The following is a 16,317-nucleotide window of genomic DNA, read 5'->3' as shown; positions in this document are numbered from 1 at the left end:
CCCAAGATTCAAAGCTAAGACAGGCAGCCCCCAAAACGACCAGAGACTCTCAAGATGTGGGGATAAGAGGCTCACGAGTCCAAAGTCAGCCTGGGCTTCATACTGAGACCCTGGCTCAAAAAACCAACAGACCGAACAAGGAAGAGAGGCACATGCATTGTTATCACTCTATCATCTTCGGGGGCAAGCAGCCAAATAACCATGCGTGCTGTCCTTTAAGAAAGGGGCCTCCGTCAGGCTGGCTCATCTCCATTCACATTGGCTGTGCCTCCTGCTGTGCTCTTTCTTCCATTCTGGACTCTGGCTGCCTTCCCCAGTTTGAAGCCTCCCGCAACATTTCTGGTAAAGTGCGCTGCCTATCAACCGATCTCCTGGTCCTCGGGGATGTATTAAGTATCAGACGAAAACGCTACAAAATTGGACAAGTGATAATTTTGTTTTACAGTAATTTCTGATGATTAGAGCAAGCTGATTTTTGCTCTCAATCACTGGGGGTGAAGAGGAGGAGAGAGAGGAGCTCGGCAGAGCTCACTTGATTTGGCACAGCCTGGGAACAACACGTGACCTATAGTTACACTGGCCCAAGAATAAAGAGTTACAAGGCGCTATGGCCACTAAGCCCATCGTAGTCGTTAGGATGTGCTCATCAAGAGCCTCTCCAGTTGTTGTTGTTTTCTCCTCAAGGTGGGTCTTACCCACGCTAGCTATAACCAAACAAAAGGTCTTCATAAACATAATGCGTTTATGGCAGAATCAGTCTGTGAACATGAGAGTGCTTTGACCCAAGCCTTCTATGGCATTAACCCATTGGGAATGCCTACTAATGCTTTGGCATCATACTCAGGAATCCGAACATATAGTGGACTGGTCTTTTCTATGGGAGACTTCAAAACACCGTCTGCTATAGAAGTTATCTTGAATGCCCCGCAAGGCCCATATGTTAAAGTCGACCAATTGTAAGCTTGGTGTTAGCGGGAAACAGTAGAAGTTTTAAGATTAGTGGGGGCGGAGGGGTTATTGGGAACATTCCTTTGAAGGGGACATGGTACCAGGTCCTTTTCCTCTGTAACTGGCTTCTCAGAACCTGTAGAAAAAGTAGCTTCCTCTGCCTCATGCCCCTGCCATGGTGAGCCATGGTACCACAGACCAAGAATACTGCAATCAGCTCCTCCCCATGACTGTGAACAGAAGTAATCCATTTCTCTTCTTACGCTGATTGTTTGTGTCCGTTTTGTTATAACCGAGAGCTACCTAACACACGCCATGAGCTGTGTGCTCAGCCACCCCTTAAAAAGGCCTCGGGTGGGCCATTTGTAAACCAGCTGCGTCAGCATTCAGACGTCAGGAGGGTCAATTTCCCCAAGGCCACCATATCATATGCTGTCTTCTTTTATTTTTTTCCTTATTTTTTTTTTAGACAGTCATATGCGTCACCCTCAAAGTTTGAAAGTATCAATGTCACCATCTTGAAGAAAAGATATATTTATTTGTTTGTTTGCTCTTTCACAGTTCCCACCCAGTGAGTATTCCTGGAGCCCTGAACTTAGCAGTGGGTACTCAGCAGTAAATACGGCGCAGAATTTCCATTCTGGCTGAAACTAGGTGATCACAGATTCTGATAATGTCAGGAGGAAACAGAGAGTACAGGCAAAAGGCGTGCTACTTTAGACCAATAGTCCCCAACCTCCATTTTAAAAAAATAATCGAAAGACTCTAAACTGTATTCAAACATATAGGGCCTCCACTCATTGCCTGTTAGTTTAATCCCTTAGCGTGCTCAGAGAGGAGGGTGAGAAAACTCCTCCGCACTGGGGGTCGCTTGCTCTATTTTTATCCATGCGCTCCAGTAAAGACTCAGCTGGACCCAATCAGCTAAAGGGCCCTCTCTTTGTGAACGCTCTGGAGATGGAATTCTGACCGAAAGTCTTCAATTGCTCTACTATAATTAGCCGGCAGCCTTCAGCACTAACCACCCTGCAGCGAGAAACTCGCTGATACAACGCGAGAAGCATTATCTATAATTAAGCAGGCCTCCCAGCCGTCCCCACTGTATTTATCCTGCATCAAGTCACGGTCACTCACTAGTGTAAATTTCCTACGCTATGCTGCAAGTTATTGTAAATGCATAAATTGGGGTCATTTATGTCAAAGACAGATGTACTTTATTTCATTTTAGACGATTTTCCTCTCTAAAAAAGCTGTGCGGGGGAGGGAAGGACCAATTTCTAAATCCTTGGATGCTTTTGTTCACTTGGAGGAAATCTTATTTCAAAAGCACTCTGCAACTTAAATTGCCTAAGAAATATTATCCTTTCAAATGGCTAATGCGTTATAAAAACAGAAAGATCAACACACTTTTCACAAAAGGTATAGCAATCTTACTTATACAAATATCCCTACACCAAAACTGGTGTTGTTGGATAAACTGCATGCCATTCAATTAACTTTGAATTTCAAATAAGCAACAGATAAATTTGCATGGGAAATATTTACTCTTGAAAATTATTCACTGCTTATCAGTGATTCTAATTAAACTGACATCATCTGTTTTAATTTGTTAAATCTGGCAACTCTGCTTTAAAAAAAAGAACTGAGCCTCGCACCATCCTTGCCACCTCCCACCACCCTACCATCTCCATCCCACCTCTTAACTAAGTTCTAGCTTCAAAGCTATATGGGAGTAATGGTCAATTTTGAAAAGCAAACTTTGAGTCAAAGTAGAAAAAAAAATGATTGCCAGGATATAGGAAATTTGGGCAACTTTGATAAAATGTAGATATGCAAACTAGGCCCAAAACATAATTAATTTTCAAATTCCTGCCACAATAAAACCTTGCATTCCTGACACACAGATTGGTGCTTAAGCCAAGAGAATATAAAGTGACTTTGAAATTGATGTGACCTTGGTTACAGTGTATTTTGATATTTGTTGTTATGTGATGTCTAATTTTGCGTAATTCGTATTCTCTCTCCCTCTCCCTCTCCTTCCTCCCCCACTCTCTCTCCCCTGTCTAGTTATCTAAACAAGAATAAGTTCCTGACAGCTATTGACAAAGATGCCTTTGGAGGAGTATACAGCGGACCAACCTTGCTGTGAGTAGCACAAATGAATGGCTGGTAGCTTTTTAGTAGTTTTCTCTTTTACTTTTCTGGAATGAAAGAGGCGTGAAGAGAGGCAATGTCAACTGTCTTAGTTAGGGTTTCTATTGCTATGACAGAAGAGGCACCACAGCAACTATTACAAAAGAAAACATTTCATGGGAAGCTGGTTTAAAATTCAGAGGTTTAGTCCATTGTCACCGGGGAGGCAAGCATGGTGAGTATAGACAGACATGGTGATAAAGAGGTCCCTGAGAGTTCTATATCTGGATCTGAGAGCTGGAGAGAGAGAGGGGGGGAGAGGAGAGAGAGAGAGAGAGAGAGAGAGAGAGAGAGAGAGAGAGAGAGAGAGAGAGAGAGAGAGAACCTGGCTTGAACATCTGAAATCCTCAAAACCCAGCCCCCAGTGACAGGCCCTCTGACTAGGCCACACCTCCCACCTCCCAAGGGCACCACTCCCTATGAGCCTATAGGTGTAGTTTTTATTTTTAATCTTTGCTCTTTGGGGGCCCGGCACCCAGCTTCCAAACAAACACATAGAGACTTATTCTTACTTACAAGTGCCCGGCCTTAGCTTGGCTTTTTCTTGCCAGTTTTTCTAACTTAATTATCCTGTTTCTCTTTAACTACATTTCCCTCTGGGCTTTTTAACCTTTCTTTATTCTATATGTCTTTTTTTCCTTCTTATTCTGTGGCTGGCTGTGTGGCTGGGTGGCTGGCCCCGGGCATCTGCCTCTCCTTCTCCTTTTCCTCTCTCGAACCTCAATTTCTCCTATTTATTCTCTCTGCCTGCCAGCCCTGCTTAGCCCAATCCTGCCTGGCTATTGGCCGCTCAGGTCTTCATTGCACCAATCAGGTGTTAAAACAGACAGGCAAAGTTACACAGCTTTACAGTTAAACAAAGCAACATAAAAGAACGTCACACATATTTGCATCATTATCAAATATTCCACAAGACAAACAAATGTAACACATTCCACATCATATAGGGGCCGTTCTCATTCAGACCACCACACCAAATTCAAGACAAGAGAAAGCTGCTATCTTTGGGTAAGGCTTTTGCCACTATTCCCCACTTGGCTGTATAGATTACCTCTTAGAAGAAAGAAGCCTTTGAGACTCAGAAGGCCCCAAGTTATAGGCCTTCTATTTGTGGACCAGTGACTGCTTACGAAATTGTAAGATATGAGATTCCTAAGTAAGTTGAAAGTTAGGAAGTGCTCTGTCTTTACAGAGAAATTGTACATGAAGGCAACCCCCTGATGCCCAACACAAAGAAGAAAAACTATAAATTATAATCTGATTCCTATCTGGAAGATCTTACATCTGAGGGAAGATGGATATACTTTTTTTAATAGTTAGCCAATGCACCTGTTTGTGCATCTGTTCTAACCACACCCCCGACATGTAGTTGGCGATCATGTCCTACCAAGTCTATTTTCCTCAAGCTTCTGTATCATTGCCACCTTCTTCATTTCCTTGCTTTAAGAGCTCATCACCGACCATCTAATTAGTCCTTAGTGAAATAAAACCCAGTACCCTACAGATCCACAAGGCCATCCATTAGAAGCGAGAGGAAACATTTACTTGTAAAACTAGAACAAATTAAATTGGATTAACACATATACAGATGACGACGAAAACTGGTGGACAATAGGTATATGCTAAGAGGAGAATGGACGGTTGCCAGTCCAGACAGAAGAGCATGCAAGAGGTAACCGTTGCAATCATGAGCAGAGCATGCAAGGGGTACCATCTGGAATCATGAGCTCACACCAGTGATGGCTGTCTGTGCCGAGTCTGCACCACAGTGGCCCATCAGTGGTCAGGCTGGATGAGGGAGGAGCTTGGAGGCCAGCCCTCATAATTGAACATGGGGTTAGGGAGAGATTCCAGAAGACAAGCATTATTTCCCTCAGTCATCTAGGCACCGGTGAGCCTACTTATAGTCCAATGTTTTTTTTTTTTTACAAACCTGTGACCAGGTAGACAGCCCTGGTTAAGCGCAGTGTGTCATAAAATGAATAAAAGAGATGTAAATCTGAGAAAGGGAGGTGTAGGGAGGAGGGGGAAGTTGGTAGGGATGGGAGGGGATGAAGGAGAGTAAACAGAATGTATTATATACATGTATGTATGACATTGTCTAGGAATAAGCTTAATTAATAAAAAACTAAAATGAGGAGCAATGCTGGTCTAGTTTGGGAGGTGTTTTATAAAACATTGGAGCACACAGGAGATTTAGCAAGAGGTCCCTTCAAGCCAAGATGTACAAATAAGAAAGAGGCAAAGACAGAAACAGCTCATTACAAAACGAAAAGCTATCATTGGGGAACAATGAGGTTCCAACACACACGGTAACCAGCCAAATCCTAGATGTGGCTTTGATTAAAGAGGTCCTGAAACTACTAGGCAAGTAGAGCTATATGAGGAAGGGGAGTGAGTGGGTAAAGGTGACAGAAGAGTGTATCATTCATGTTCTATAGAAGAAAACCAGCTGATGAACTCTAAAAGATATGAAGAAATGTTGACCAAATGGAAGGAAACAGGCCAAGTTGAACGTGATCAACTTGGAGGCCTTAGAAACTAGATTTGGAGATATGGATTACAGAGAAATTGGATGCTCAGATTATAAAGTTTCCAGGGTTTTCATTTACTTCTTAGAAAATGGGGGGGAGGGGCACTGGAGAGATTGCTCTGGAATTTAGAGTGCTTGCTGTACAAACGTGGTTTGTGCGCAGACCACAACCTCCGTGTAACTACTATAAGCAAGAGTACGGTAAAGGGATCACCAAGATGTCCACTCCATGATTTGGTGGGAAGAGTTTTATTGGAGGCAAGAGAGGGAGAACATCCAGAGGCATCTGGAAGAGTCCAGAGCAGAGAGAAAAAGAAGCAGACTGGACAGGGCCAAGGTTATCTACAAAAGAAGTGAGAACAGCAGAAAATAGCAAGAGAGAGAATGGGGGAGGGGAATCATTATCATTTTAAAGAAATCAGGAAATGAGCTATTGTAATGGTGTAAACTAATGCAGACAGATTGTAAAAAAATATATATAGCTTTAATGGTGAAATAGACTTACAGAACCACCATTCCTGCGGAGACCAGGAAAGCAGAAAAGGGACGGCTGGGAGCACGCTTGCCAAATTTATAGGCAAACATTAGCCCGAGGCGAACACGCCCCCTAAGGGCGGGACTTATCCCTACAAGCCATAATCTAGAAGACATAGTTTATTGGAGGAGGAGAGGAGGAGATAGGAAGGGCCAGGAGGCCAGCAGGGGCTGGAAGATGTATAACAAATACAAGTGAATACAGACTTGAGGGGTCTAAACTTTAGCATTGGCTTTGGTATGTGTCAAATGGGAGCAAGATGCCTCATCTGCAGGAGAAAGGAAGAGAACAGGGAAGTGGCTCTTCCGGGCAGACAGAAACCCGTTTCCCAGGTTCCCGAGGAATGCTGAAAGTATCCGCCAGCAATCCTATATAGTCCAGTGTGCGCTCAGCCAAGACTGCTATTTCTAGACATGTGCACTGCCCTTTGGAGTGTGAGACCTAGCAATAACCAGCCAGGTGTGGTTCCGTGCCGGCGTGTAAACCAGCGCTGAGGGAAGTAAGGACAAGAGGATCACTGTGCCTTACCAGTTTTCAGTCTAGATGGGGGAAATAAAACAAACAAACTGGGGGAGACCCCGCCTCAAAGCAACAAGACAAAGTAAAAAAGGAAGACACCTGAAGCCATCCGACGCCATCCTCTGGTCTCTCAGAATACAGAGCTACACCCCCCCATATATACCACACATAGATAAACACACATGCACCCACATAAACTTACACAAATACATACCCACACACATACATACACAAAATAAAAAATAAAGTAGGGGTCAAGAGAGGACTCAGCAGTTATGACCACCTGTTGGTAGGGGACCTAGGTTAGTTCCCAAGCACCTATCTGGTGGTTTGAAACCATTTGTAACTCTATTTTCAGGGGATCTCTTCTAACTTCTGAGGGTTCCAGGCACACATATGGTGCACTTATATACATACATGCAGGCAAAACACCCATACACATAAAACAAAATATATAATTTTTTAAATTTTTAATTAAAGAAATAGTACTGAATGAAAAAAATGGAATTAAAGGACAAGTATTGCTGTGGAATAATCTTTTTGTACACTATGAAGATCTGTCACTCAGATTGGTATAATAAAAAGCTGTATGGCCAATAGCTAGGCAGGATTTTGGGAGCAGAGAGAAAGCTGGGAAGAAGGATGGAGACTTGAGGAATTGCCAGGCAAACAGAGAGAAAACAGCATGCATAGAGTAAAGGTAATAAAGCCACGAGACAAAGGGTAGATTGATACAAATGAGTTAGTTTAAGTCATAAGAGCTAGTTAGAAATAAGCCTAAGCTATTGGCTGAGTTTTCATAATTAATAATAAGTCTCTGTGTTGTGCTTTGGGAGCTGGCAGTCAGGACAGAGAAAAACTAGCTACAGAGTATGGAGAAAATTTTTATTGCAGATATAAAGGAGAACATGGCCAGTAGACTATACCACACCATGAGAGGAGAGAGGTAGAGGGAGGGCAGGAGAGGAGCTGCTAACCAAGAGAGATGGCTTAGGTCAAGAGAGGAGAGTAGCCAAAAGAGTTACTTAGGGCACAGACTAAGGGAAGGAAGCAGAAGCCTATCCTTTAGGAGGGAGAGGTTGGGGGGGGGGGGAGTGTGAGGAGTGCTGGGAGGAGCCACTGGTACTGAGTGGTACTGAGAGCTGAGAGGAGTCTTAGGTACCCAGTGAGACCTGTCCTGGGTTTGAGACCTAACAAATCCCATGCACTACATTAAGAAAAATTTTAATTGAACCAAATAAGATGCAACGAGAAAGTTAATGAAATTGTCAGCGCTTGAAGGTTCCATAAGAGCAAAAATAAGAAACGAACTATAGCATTCTCAAATGTGAAGCGCGAATATTCTTAAAATTGTGTAGGCACAACCTGTGACAGCTCTCAAGCCTGCCTGCATCAACACCTTCGTTTTCTTTCCCACAATCCTCCCCTAATTAGATTTGAAGATTCCCATAGGAAAAGGACTGTACTTCACAGTTTTGTGATGTCCTCACCAAAACAGACATTAGCAAATAGTCAAGGAACATCAGATGCCTTGTAATTGAGTGTCAGATAGCCGTGGCATGGTTGCCATTTGGGGTACATGCTAAACTTGAAAAATCTACAAGAGCCATCTAAAGAAAAGGGGATTGTGTGTTGCGTATATTCTGCCCTGTGCAGTGTCTCGGTAAAGGAGTGCTCATCCCCAGGGTCAACAGAGAACTTGCCTCTGCCACGTCTTCTTTTTCAAGGTCGTTTCTACCAGAAGAGTCTGATTTCTACCAGGCACAAAATCGGAGATGCCATCTATTCTGCAGTCCTTAAGACCTTCTTTTTCTACGAAGGCTTTTTAATTTAGTTGGGAACTTAATAACATTTTATTGACTGATTGTTGTCACAGAGACAGTCCATCCACCTTTCCATTTTTATACTTTCCATTTTTTGAGTGCCTTGTTTCTGCCCCACTTTATTTTGAAAGAGAAGCTCCTTGTGTTTAGAACAGCAAAGCAAACCACCCGGCGAAATGCAATGCTTTCCATAATAATCAGGGCTCTCGAGATTCTAAATTATGTAACTCGCCTGAACAGCATTTAGCGAGCTGGTGATAATTACCATAACAGTCCCAATTACTATTATAAGTATGTCTTAAGAAGAGACTGTCTTTGTGTTTATATCCTTGAGTTCATATTACACTTATGAACTAGAATAAGCATTTGTTGATGTCAGCTCTTTTCAAATTAGTCGTTTGAAAAACCCCAGGCATGGCACTGCCAACTTTTTTTGTTTGCATAGAATAGGTTTTTGTTTTCTTTGGCTCTTTATGATCACCCCAAGGTTATAGTTTTAGCAGAAATCTGTGACGAAGTTCTCTCTGGCATGCCTGAAACCCACAGGTGTATCAAATGCACTGTTTTCTAGGTAGATCATGTTTGAAAAATTTTTTTTATTGAGGCATAATTGAAACAACCATTTTTAATTGTACCACTTGATTACTCTACCCTGGCTAAACCTGGGAACATTCTCATTCCCAGAGACCTTCTCTCAAGTCCTGATCTCTTATAAACAACCACGTATCTTTTGAATTTTCTAGCATAAAAATATAGAAGCAAAATTATGAGGCCACAGGGCAGATAAATGTTTAACTTTGTTGGATGTACTACCAAACTGTTTTCCAAAATGGTCTTCTCATCTTCTTTTCTTAAGATTTTTTTATTTTATGTACATTGGTGTGTTGCCTGCATATATGTCTGTGTGAGGGTGCCAGATCCCCTGGAACTGGAATTACAGACAGTTATAAGCTGCCATGTGGGTGCTGGGAATTGAACCCAGGTCCTCTGGAAGAGCAGCCAGTGCTCTTAACTGCAGAGCCATCTCCCCAGCCCTGATTGTTTGTCTCATTTTTTATTCTCCATCAATAATAGATGAGAGCTTCATCCCAGTCAACTTTTTTTTTCATTCTAATCAATCATGTGTTTGTGTGTGTATGTGTGTGTGCTGATGGAGACTGAAGCCAGGGCTTGCATGAACTGGACAAACATTCCACCACTCAGCTACATCCCAAGCCCTTAATTTTTTGAGACACAGTTTCACTGTGTAACTTAGGCTGGCCTCAGATTCAGGCTCCTGCTAGCAGCCAGCTCCCAAGTGCTGGGATTTCAGGCATATATCGCCACACCTAGGTTTTGTTTGAGTCTAGTTATCACAGTGTGTATGAATGGAACCTTGGGTCTCAGTTTGTGCTTCCTTAGTATTAATGATGTTGATCAGCTTTTCATATGCTTACTAGCATTTGCATAATTTCTTTTGAAAAGTGTCTGCTCAAATCTTGTGTCCAGTTTTCTATTTGGGTAACAGCTGGTCCGAAAAGAAGTCAGTTGGAGTTCTAACTGCCGTCCCTCTGCCGTCACGAGTTTATACTCTGCCGTTTCCTTCCTTTCCTGAGGACAGCTGGCTGATCTAAGTGGCAGACGCTTGTTCACTCATTTTTGTCTTGGGCACTTTGTTGAACAAAGAGATGAGAACTCTTCTTTGAGAGAGGTCAAAACAAAATTTAAGAAAAGGTAAATAAGTGGCTATGACATAAATTTAATGTCAAAGAGCCATAAGGAGATATTTCGAAAACCAAGGTACTAGCTCTTGTTAGTGTGATTTAGCAATGACGTTATTAAAGGAGGCGGGCTTTAGGCGGGGGGGGGGGGTGCTTAGCTGAGAAAGGGCAAAGGGTAGACTAGAAGTCCATGACAGCTAGGTTCAAAACATAGCATTTGAAAGACTCTCTTAGGTCATATTGTGGAGACCCTGATCTGATGAGGAAGAAGGGCTGATTGACGGGTGGCCGTGAGGACGTTAGAACCCTTTACAGGGTGTGACCTCTTCAATTCACCCCACGCCATCCTTTTTTGCCTCTAACCCTGGCTTTATTAGGTATTCAGTTCTAGCTCTTCTGGATCTCCTAGCTTCTCATAAGGGATTGTACCTCCCTCAAAGGAGAGAACCTAGCTCTGAAAACCATATCGGCTTGGACCCCATCTTTCTTTCTGCGCTGCACAGAGGAATGCCGGTGGTAGTTGTCTTGGAAAGGGGAGCCTCCTAGGGATTCAAGGTTAGAGGATGTTAATCTGACAGGCCTCTGTGCTTACTGATTGTGGCAATGTTGCAAACCCAAGACCAACAAATCTGTTGCAGTGCCCAACTCAGGAGCCAAGTTGCTGAGGCAACAACTCAAGTACCTCATGCCTCTTAAGACGCAGCCCCACCTTCATGGTCACAGCAAAGGCATTGAAAGAGGCTCATGGAAGTCTGTGCAGAACTAATAGAGACAGTTAAACCTCCTGCGCTGTGTACTGGCTTCTGGACAAGATCCAGGATAAACAATATCAGCCCTAGGAATCGTCAGATCAATTGGAGTGGTACTAGAAACTAAGGCTACTGACTTTCCCCCAAAATCCTCATTTATTTTTTTTAAATATTTATTTATTTATTTATTATGTATACAGTGTTCTGTCTGTGTGTATGTCTGCAGGCCAGAAATGGGTACCAAACCTTATTACAGATGGTTGTGAGCCACCATGTGGTTGCTGGGAATTGAACTCAGGACCTTTGGAAGAGCAGACAATGCTCTTAACCACTGAGCCATCTCTCCAGCCCCCAAATCCTCATTTATTAATGAGATCTCTTACTACTGTAGTCACTGGCATGTGGAAAAAATTAATACCTTAAATCACAGCCGTCTATAATGCTAGCACTGCTTTTTTGTTGTTGTTTTTGTATTGTTTTTGGAGACAGAGTTTCTCTGTGTAACAGCTCTGGTTGTCCTGGAACTAGTTCTGTATACCAAGATGACCTCAGATTCACAGAGAGGCACCTGACCTGCCTCTGCCTCCCGAGTGCTAGGATTAAAGACGTGCACCACCACCACCCGCAACTTGCATTACTTTTTAACAACTGGTGAGATATCATTCGCAAAGTAGACACTAGCTAGTGGCTTCCTTTGGATAGGAGAGAGGTGATGGCGTTAGTCTGAAGATTCTCAGAGTCAGACAAATACTTGTTTTTCTTTAATCAACTAAAAATATAACCATTACCATTCTCCAAGAGGAAAGTTTTTGTTTTCTTGTTTGTTTTATATCTTAAATAAAGAAAAATTTCACTAAAATCTTGGGAATTCTGCCCTAAACCTAGAGATTCATTCAGAATAAATACTTTCATATATGCTAAGTACTAGTAGAATAAGGTTTTATCTCTAAGAAAATAATTTACAAGTCATAAGCTCTCTTAGAGCACAATTTAATCACAGTTTATTGTTCAAGTAAAGGGTGGTTCTGTGTTTGTCCTTTGGCATGTTAAAAAAAAACATTTAGCCGGGCAGTGATAACAAAAGCCAGGTGATGGTGGTGCACACCTTTAATCCTCGCACTTAGGAGGCAGAGGCAGGCAGATCTCTGTGAGTTCAAGACCAGCCTGACCTACAAAGCTGGTTTCAGGACAGAGAAATCCTGTCTTTAAAGAATGGGGGGGAAAAGTTTTGTTGAATAAGCCCCAGGAAAACAAAACTGGCAAGACGTACTAAATGTTACATAAATTTATAGTTATTAGTCAACATTTTTTAAGATTTATTTATTTATTATATATAGTGTTCTGTCTGCATATATGCCTACTCACCAGAAGAGGGCATCAGACCTCATTACAGATGGTTATGAGTCACCATGTGGTTGCTGGGAATTGAACTCAGTACCTCTGAAAGAGCAGCCAGAAGCCAGTGCTCTTAACCTCTGAGCCATCTCTCCAGCCCAACCAGTCAGCATTTGTTAACCGTGGTCTCTCCACAGTGATGAACCTGAAGAACAAACAGTACAGTTATGTTTTTGCTTCCCCTGTTTCATATCTTTAAATATAAAAAAAAAATCTGCTTTTTGTGAATGCCAGTGAGACTCTGATAAATATGTTCACACAAATTTTATCTTGTACTTTCAATTACAAAAAACTATGGCCTTTTCCATCACCATCCGCTGCATAAGTTTTGATTTTTTTATGCATATTGATTCAATGACCTATGTTTAACAGAATTGAGGATGCGTAGGATTTGTAGCAAAGGTAAAACAATCAAGTGAATTACACTCTGTAACAGCATTTACTCAGGACACCACCATTAACCAGACAATCCTGGCAGCCTGTTAACTGACGGGGGATGTGGATCTGTCTGGATATTATTATCTCTAATAATATTATTATTACAAATAAGCCACCAACGTAAGTAAAACATGGAGGTTTTAGTTCATAGGATTATGCGCACGATTTGCCCCATGCAAACATGGGTAAATACCAACTTCTTTGTCTCTCTTGCAGTTCTGTTCCCACAGTAGTGGAAGGAAAGAGGAAGCTGTGGGCTGTCACGTGTGCACACTCTCTCTGACAGGACATAGAAATCTATCTTGTTCATTAAATTGTGACTCAGAGGCCCTGTGTTCTCATCTCCTTGTGGTAAAGCTCTTCTCTTGATTGATCCTGGCTTGTGAGAAATCCTTCACTGTAAGGTTCCTAAGGCAACAGGAAGCTTCATGAACTCTCGTGGCACAAATTATGGAACCCGTGGGCTTTAACTGTCTGCTGAATGCCTAGTTGTAAGTAAGAAATTACACTAAGGAAATCTAGGATGCAAAGTGATCACATAAAAAAATGGTGTAAATAAGACAAGATACAGCTTCAAGTTCATTAAAAGAGCCCTAAGTTGTTAAGCTTGAGGATTTTCTTCAGACTAATGCTCTTTCTCCATCCACACCAGAGACGGGAGGCTGTCTGCTCTAGCTCGGCATTTGGCAGCATTGTCAAAGCTGTTGAAGAGTCCACATGCCCAGCAGAGTGGCGGCTAAAAGGAAAAGATGATAGGTTGAACCTATGCAAAGAAGACGGTAAGGGCGTGTCCACAGTCGGGAGAGTTATGAAAGAGAAAGGCAGGGGAAAAGGGAAGCAAAACGCAGAGATCTCCCGAGGGAAAGAGAGCCAGAGGCAACTGTCTTGCTCTGCCCAGGACCCTTGTAGTACGGGGTTTAGAGGTGATGTGTGTGGCCTGTTGTTGTCCCCGTGTTAGAGACAACATGGAACTAAACGGTGGAGGACTGGCTGAATGTGTCTGTCTGGTAACACTGAGCCTCTGTATTAGTTACTCTCCCTGTCGCTGAGATAAAATCCCCTGACAAGCAACCTAGGGAGAAAGGGTTTACTGTATTGGCTCCTGGTTCAAGGGTACCCTCCTTCATGGCAGGGAAGGCGTGGAGATGGCAGCTGTTCACACCACATCTGTAGTCAGGAACCAGACAGAGATGACTATATGTGCTTGACTATATGTGTTTGTCAAGCTTTCTCGTTTTTTCTTTAGTTCAGGATCCCTTCCCATGGAATGGCAGGTTTTCTCACTTTTAGGTAGGATTTCTTACTTCATTTAACCCAAATCAATAATCCTTCACAGGCATACATATCCAAAGACTCGTCTCCTCAGTGATTTAGATCCTGACATGTTGACAATCAGTTTTGATCAGCATATTTGCTAACCCATTCATGCAAAATCCTGCCATCATAACGTGTCCTTATTAGGAGTTCAGAACTTTAGATTTCAAGTCTCCTTTGTAAAGACATTAGAAAACAGGGAAACAAAAAATTAAATTAAATTAAATTAAAAAAAAAACAGGGAAGCAAAAACGACACCATAACCTGACCTTTTATAAATACAATACTTTCATTAATTCTTTGGCAATTTACTACACACATCCAATTATATTCATTCCCCACTTCTCCCCCTAACTCTTCCCAGAAACACTCCCTTCTTCCTGCCTCCCTCCCAACTCAGTGTCTTTTGTTTTTAAAAGTAATCCAGCGAGCCCAATTCATGCTGCCAAAATATCCCTGCATGTGGGCCGTTTGGTGGAGCGTGGAGAGCTACGGAGGCCGGCCACACCCTTCCAGAGAGCTGATTCTCCTCACTCCAAAGCCACCAAGTATCAGTAGGTCATCAGCTGGGGTAGGGGCTCATGTGCCTCCCCCCGCCCCCGCCCCATGCTGGAATATAACCTGACCATTTTGGAGTCCAGTAACACAATGGCCATCTTTCTTTGCAGCGGCCCAAAAACAAAGTCAGCTAGTGGCCAAGCTCACTTGTGTTAATGAGTAACCACGGGGCACCAGGGCAAAGAATGCTTCTACCAGGAGAGCTCAAAACCCAGGGAAACAAACGGGAAAGGGAGTCTGAAGAATCAGACCCTGCAGAGAAGAGCAAGGCACTCACTTTTCACAGAGCAATTAGTGATCTGATAGATCTGATGAGACATTTCATCCCCACAACTCTGCTGAGGATAGTGATGGCTGCTGCTAAGCAACCGTGAGTAAATGAGGAAGCCAGAAACCACACCTGAATTTCAAACTTATCATCTGTATTTGTTCCTTTGCCTTCCTAAAATCCAGTGTGGTTATATCCACATTCGTTAGCATTGCACTGGGTTTCGCAGGTCATCCTGTTACCGGAAGAACAAAAGAACAAGAAAGGCTCAGAAAGATTCTCTTGCTCTTGACAAACCATATCACCAGCCTGAAGTCTAAGTATCAAAAATACTGCTCTAAACAGGACAGAGTACAAGCTCTCTTGGAGCTAAAGTGAAAAACTCAGTGCAAGAGATGGGCAATACGGTGAAGGCATTCTACCAGAAGACTACAGAGCAGAAGGTGACAATCACAAGAAATGAAGGACGTGTGTCTGGGGAATACAAGAGGTTCCTTTCCCACTTCCTGGGAACTCCAGAAAGGAGGAAGAGAAAATGGGAGAAATGAGTCTTCCCAAGAAGAGTTTCCAGAGAAGAACATGTCCTAATGGTTCAGACTAAGCAGGATCCAAACCCCTGTGACTAGAAGAAAAAAAATGGTAAAAGGATTCACAGCATGGCACAGCTTCGAGAACTCTCACACTGAGGATAAAGAGACATTTCTAAGGACTTCCGGGGCGGGGACTTAGAATGTCAGCTGTAGAGGGTATAAAACTTGAGTTTAATCACCATCACGTACATATGGGCAGGTATACAAACACACATGGGGGGGGGCGAGAGAGAGAGAGACAGCAGGCAGAGAGAGACAGAGGGAGGGAGACAGACACACAGAGTTAAAGCTAGTCCATATCATAGGAACTTGAGTGGCATCCTATTCATGAAAAGCAACAGTGGTGTTAGACTATAATAAGACAAGTAATTTCAATTTTGAAAGAGGGATTTTTTTTTTAAACATTTTATTTATTTATTTTGAAGATTTATTTATTTATTATGTATACAACATTCTGCCTCCATGTATGCCCACATGCCAGAAGAGGGCACCAGATCTCATTACAGATGGTTGTGAGCCACCATGTGGTTGCTGGGAATTGAACTCAGGACCTCTGGAAGAGCAGCCAGTGCTCTTAACCACTGAGCCATCTCTCCAGCCCCAGAGGGATTTTTTAATAAAAGTTTGCAACCCAAAATACTAGCAAGGCAAAGAATGAAAATTACAAGCAAGCTGAAAATCTCTTTTCTAGCTGGTCTTTCTAAGAAGTTGTTTGAAAGTGTGGTCTAACTGAACGAGAGCGAATATCAAGACA

At 42.6% G+C, this 16,317-nt stretch overlaps 1 protein-coding gene across 2 annotated transcripts in view; it reads left to right on the top strand.

Moving 5' to 3' along the window:
- The window catches only part of Tshr (thyroid stimulating hormone receptor), a 115,007-nt gene that overhangs the window by 87,906 nt on the left and 10,784 nt on the right, over positions 1-16,317 (top strand). The window contains exon 8 of one of the 2 annotated variants that reach the window (XM_075948151.1): positions 3,016-3,093. The exons of the other annotated variant lie outside the window; for it this stretch is intronic. Within the exon in view, the coding sequence (XP_075804266.1) occupies positions 3,016-3,093 (78 nt within the window). The remainder of the gene's footprint in view (positions 1-3,015; positions 3,094-16,317) is intronic. 2 annotated transcript variants of the gene reach the window in all.

The sequence above is a fragment of the Microtus pennsylvanicus genome, chromosome 14 (genome assembly GCF_037038515.1).
Source record: "Microtus pennsylvanicus isolate mMicPen1 chromosome 14, mMicPen1.hap1, whole genome shotgun sequence".
NCBI classification, from domain to species: domain Eukaryota; kingdom Metazoa; phylum Chordata; class Mammalia; order Rodentia; family Cricetidae; genus Microtus; species Microtus pennsylvanicus.
Note: the sequence above shows the minus strand (reverse complement) of the source record. Positions and strands in the feature narration are given on the sequence as shown.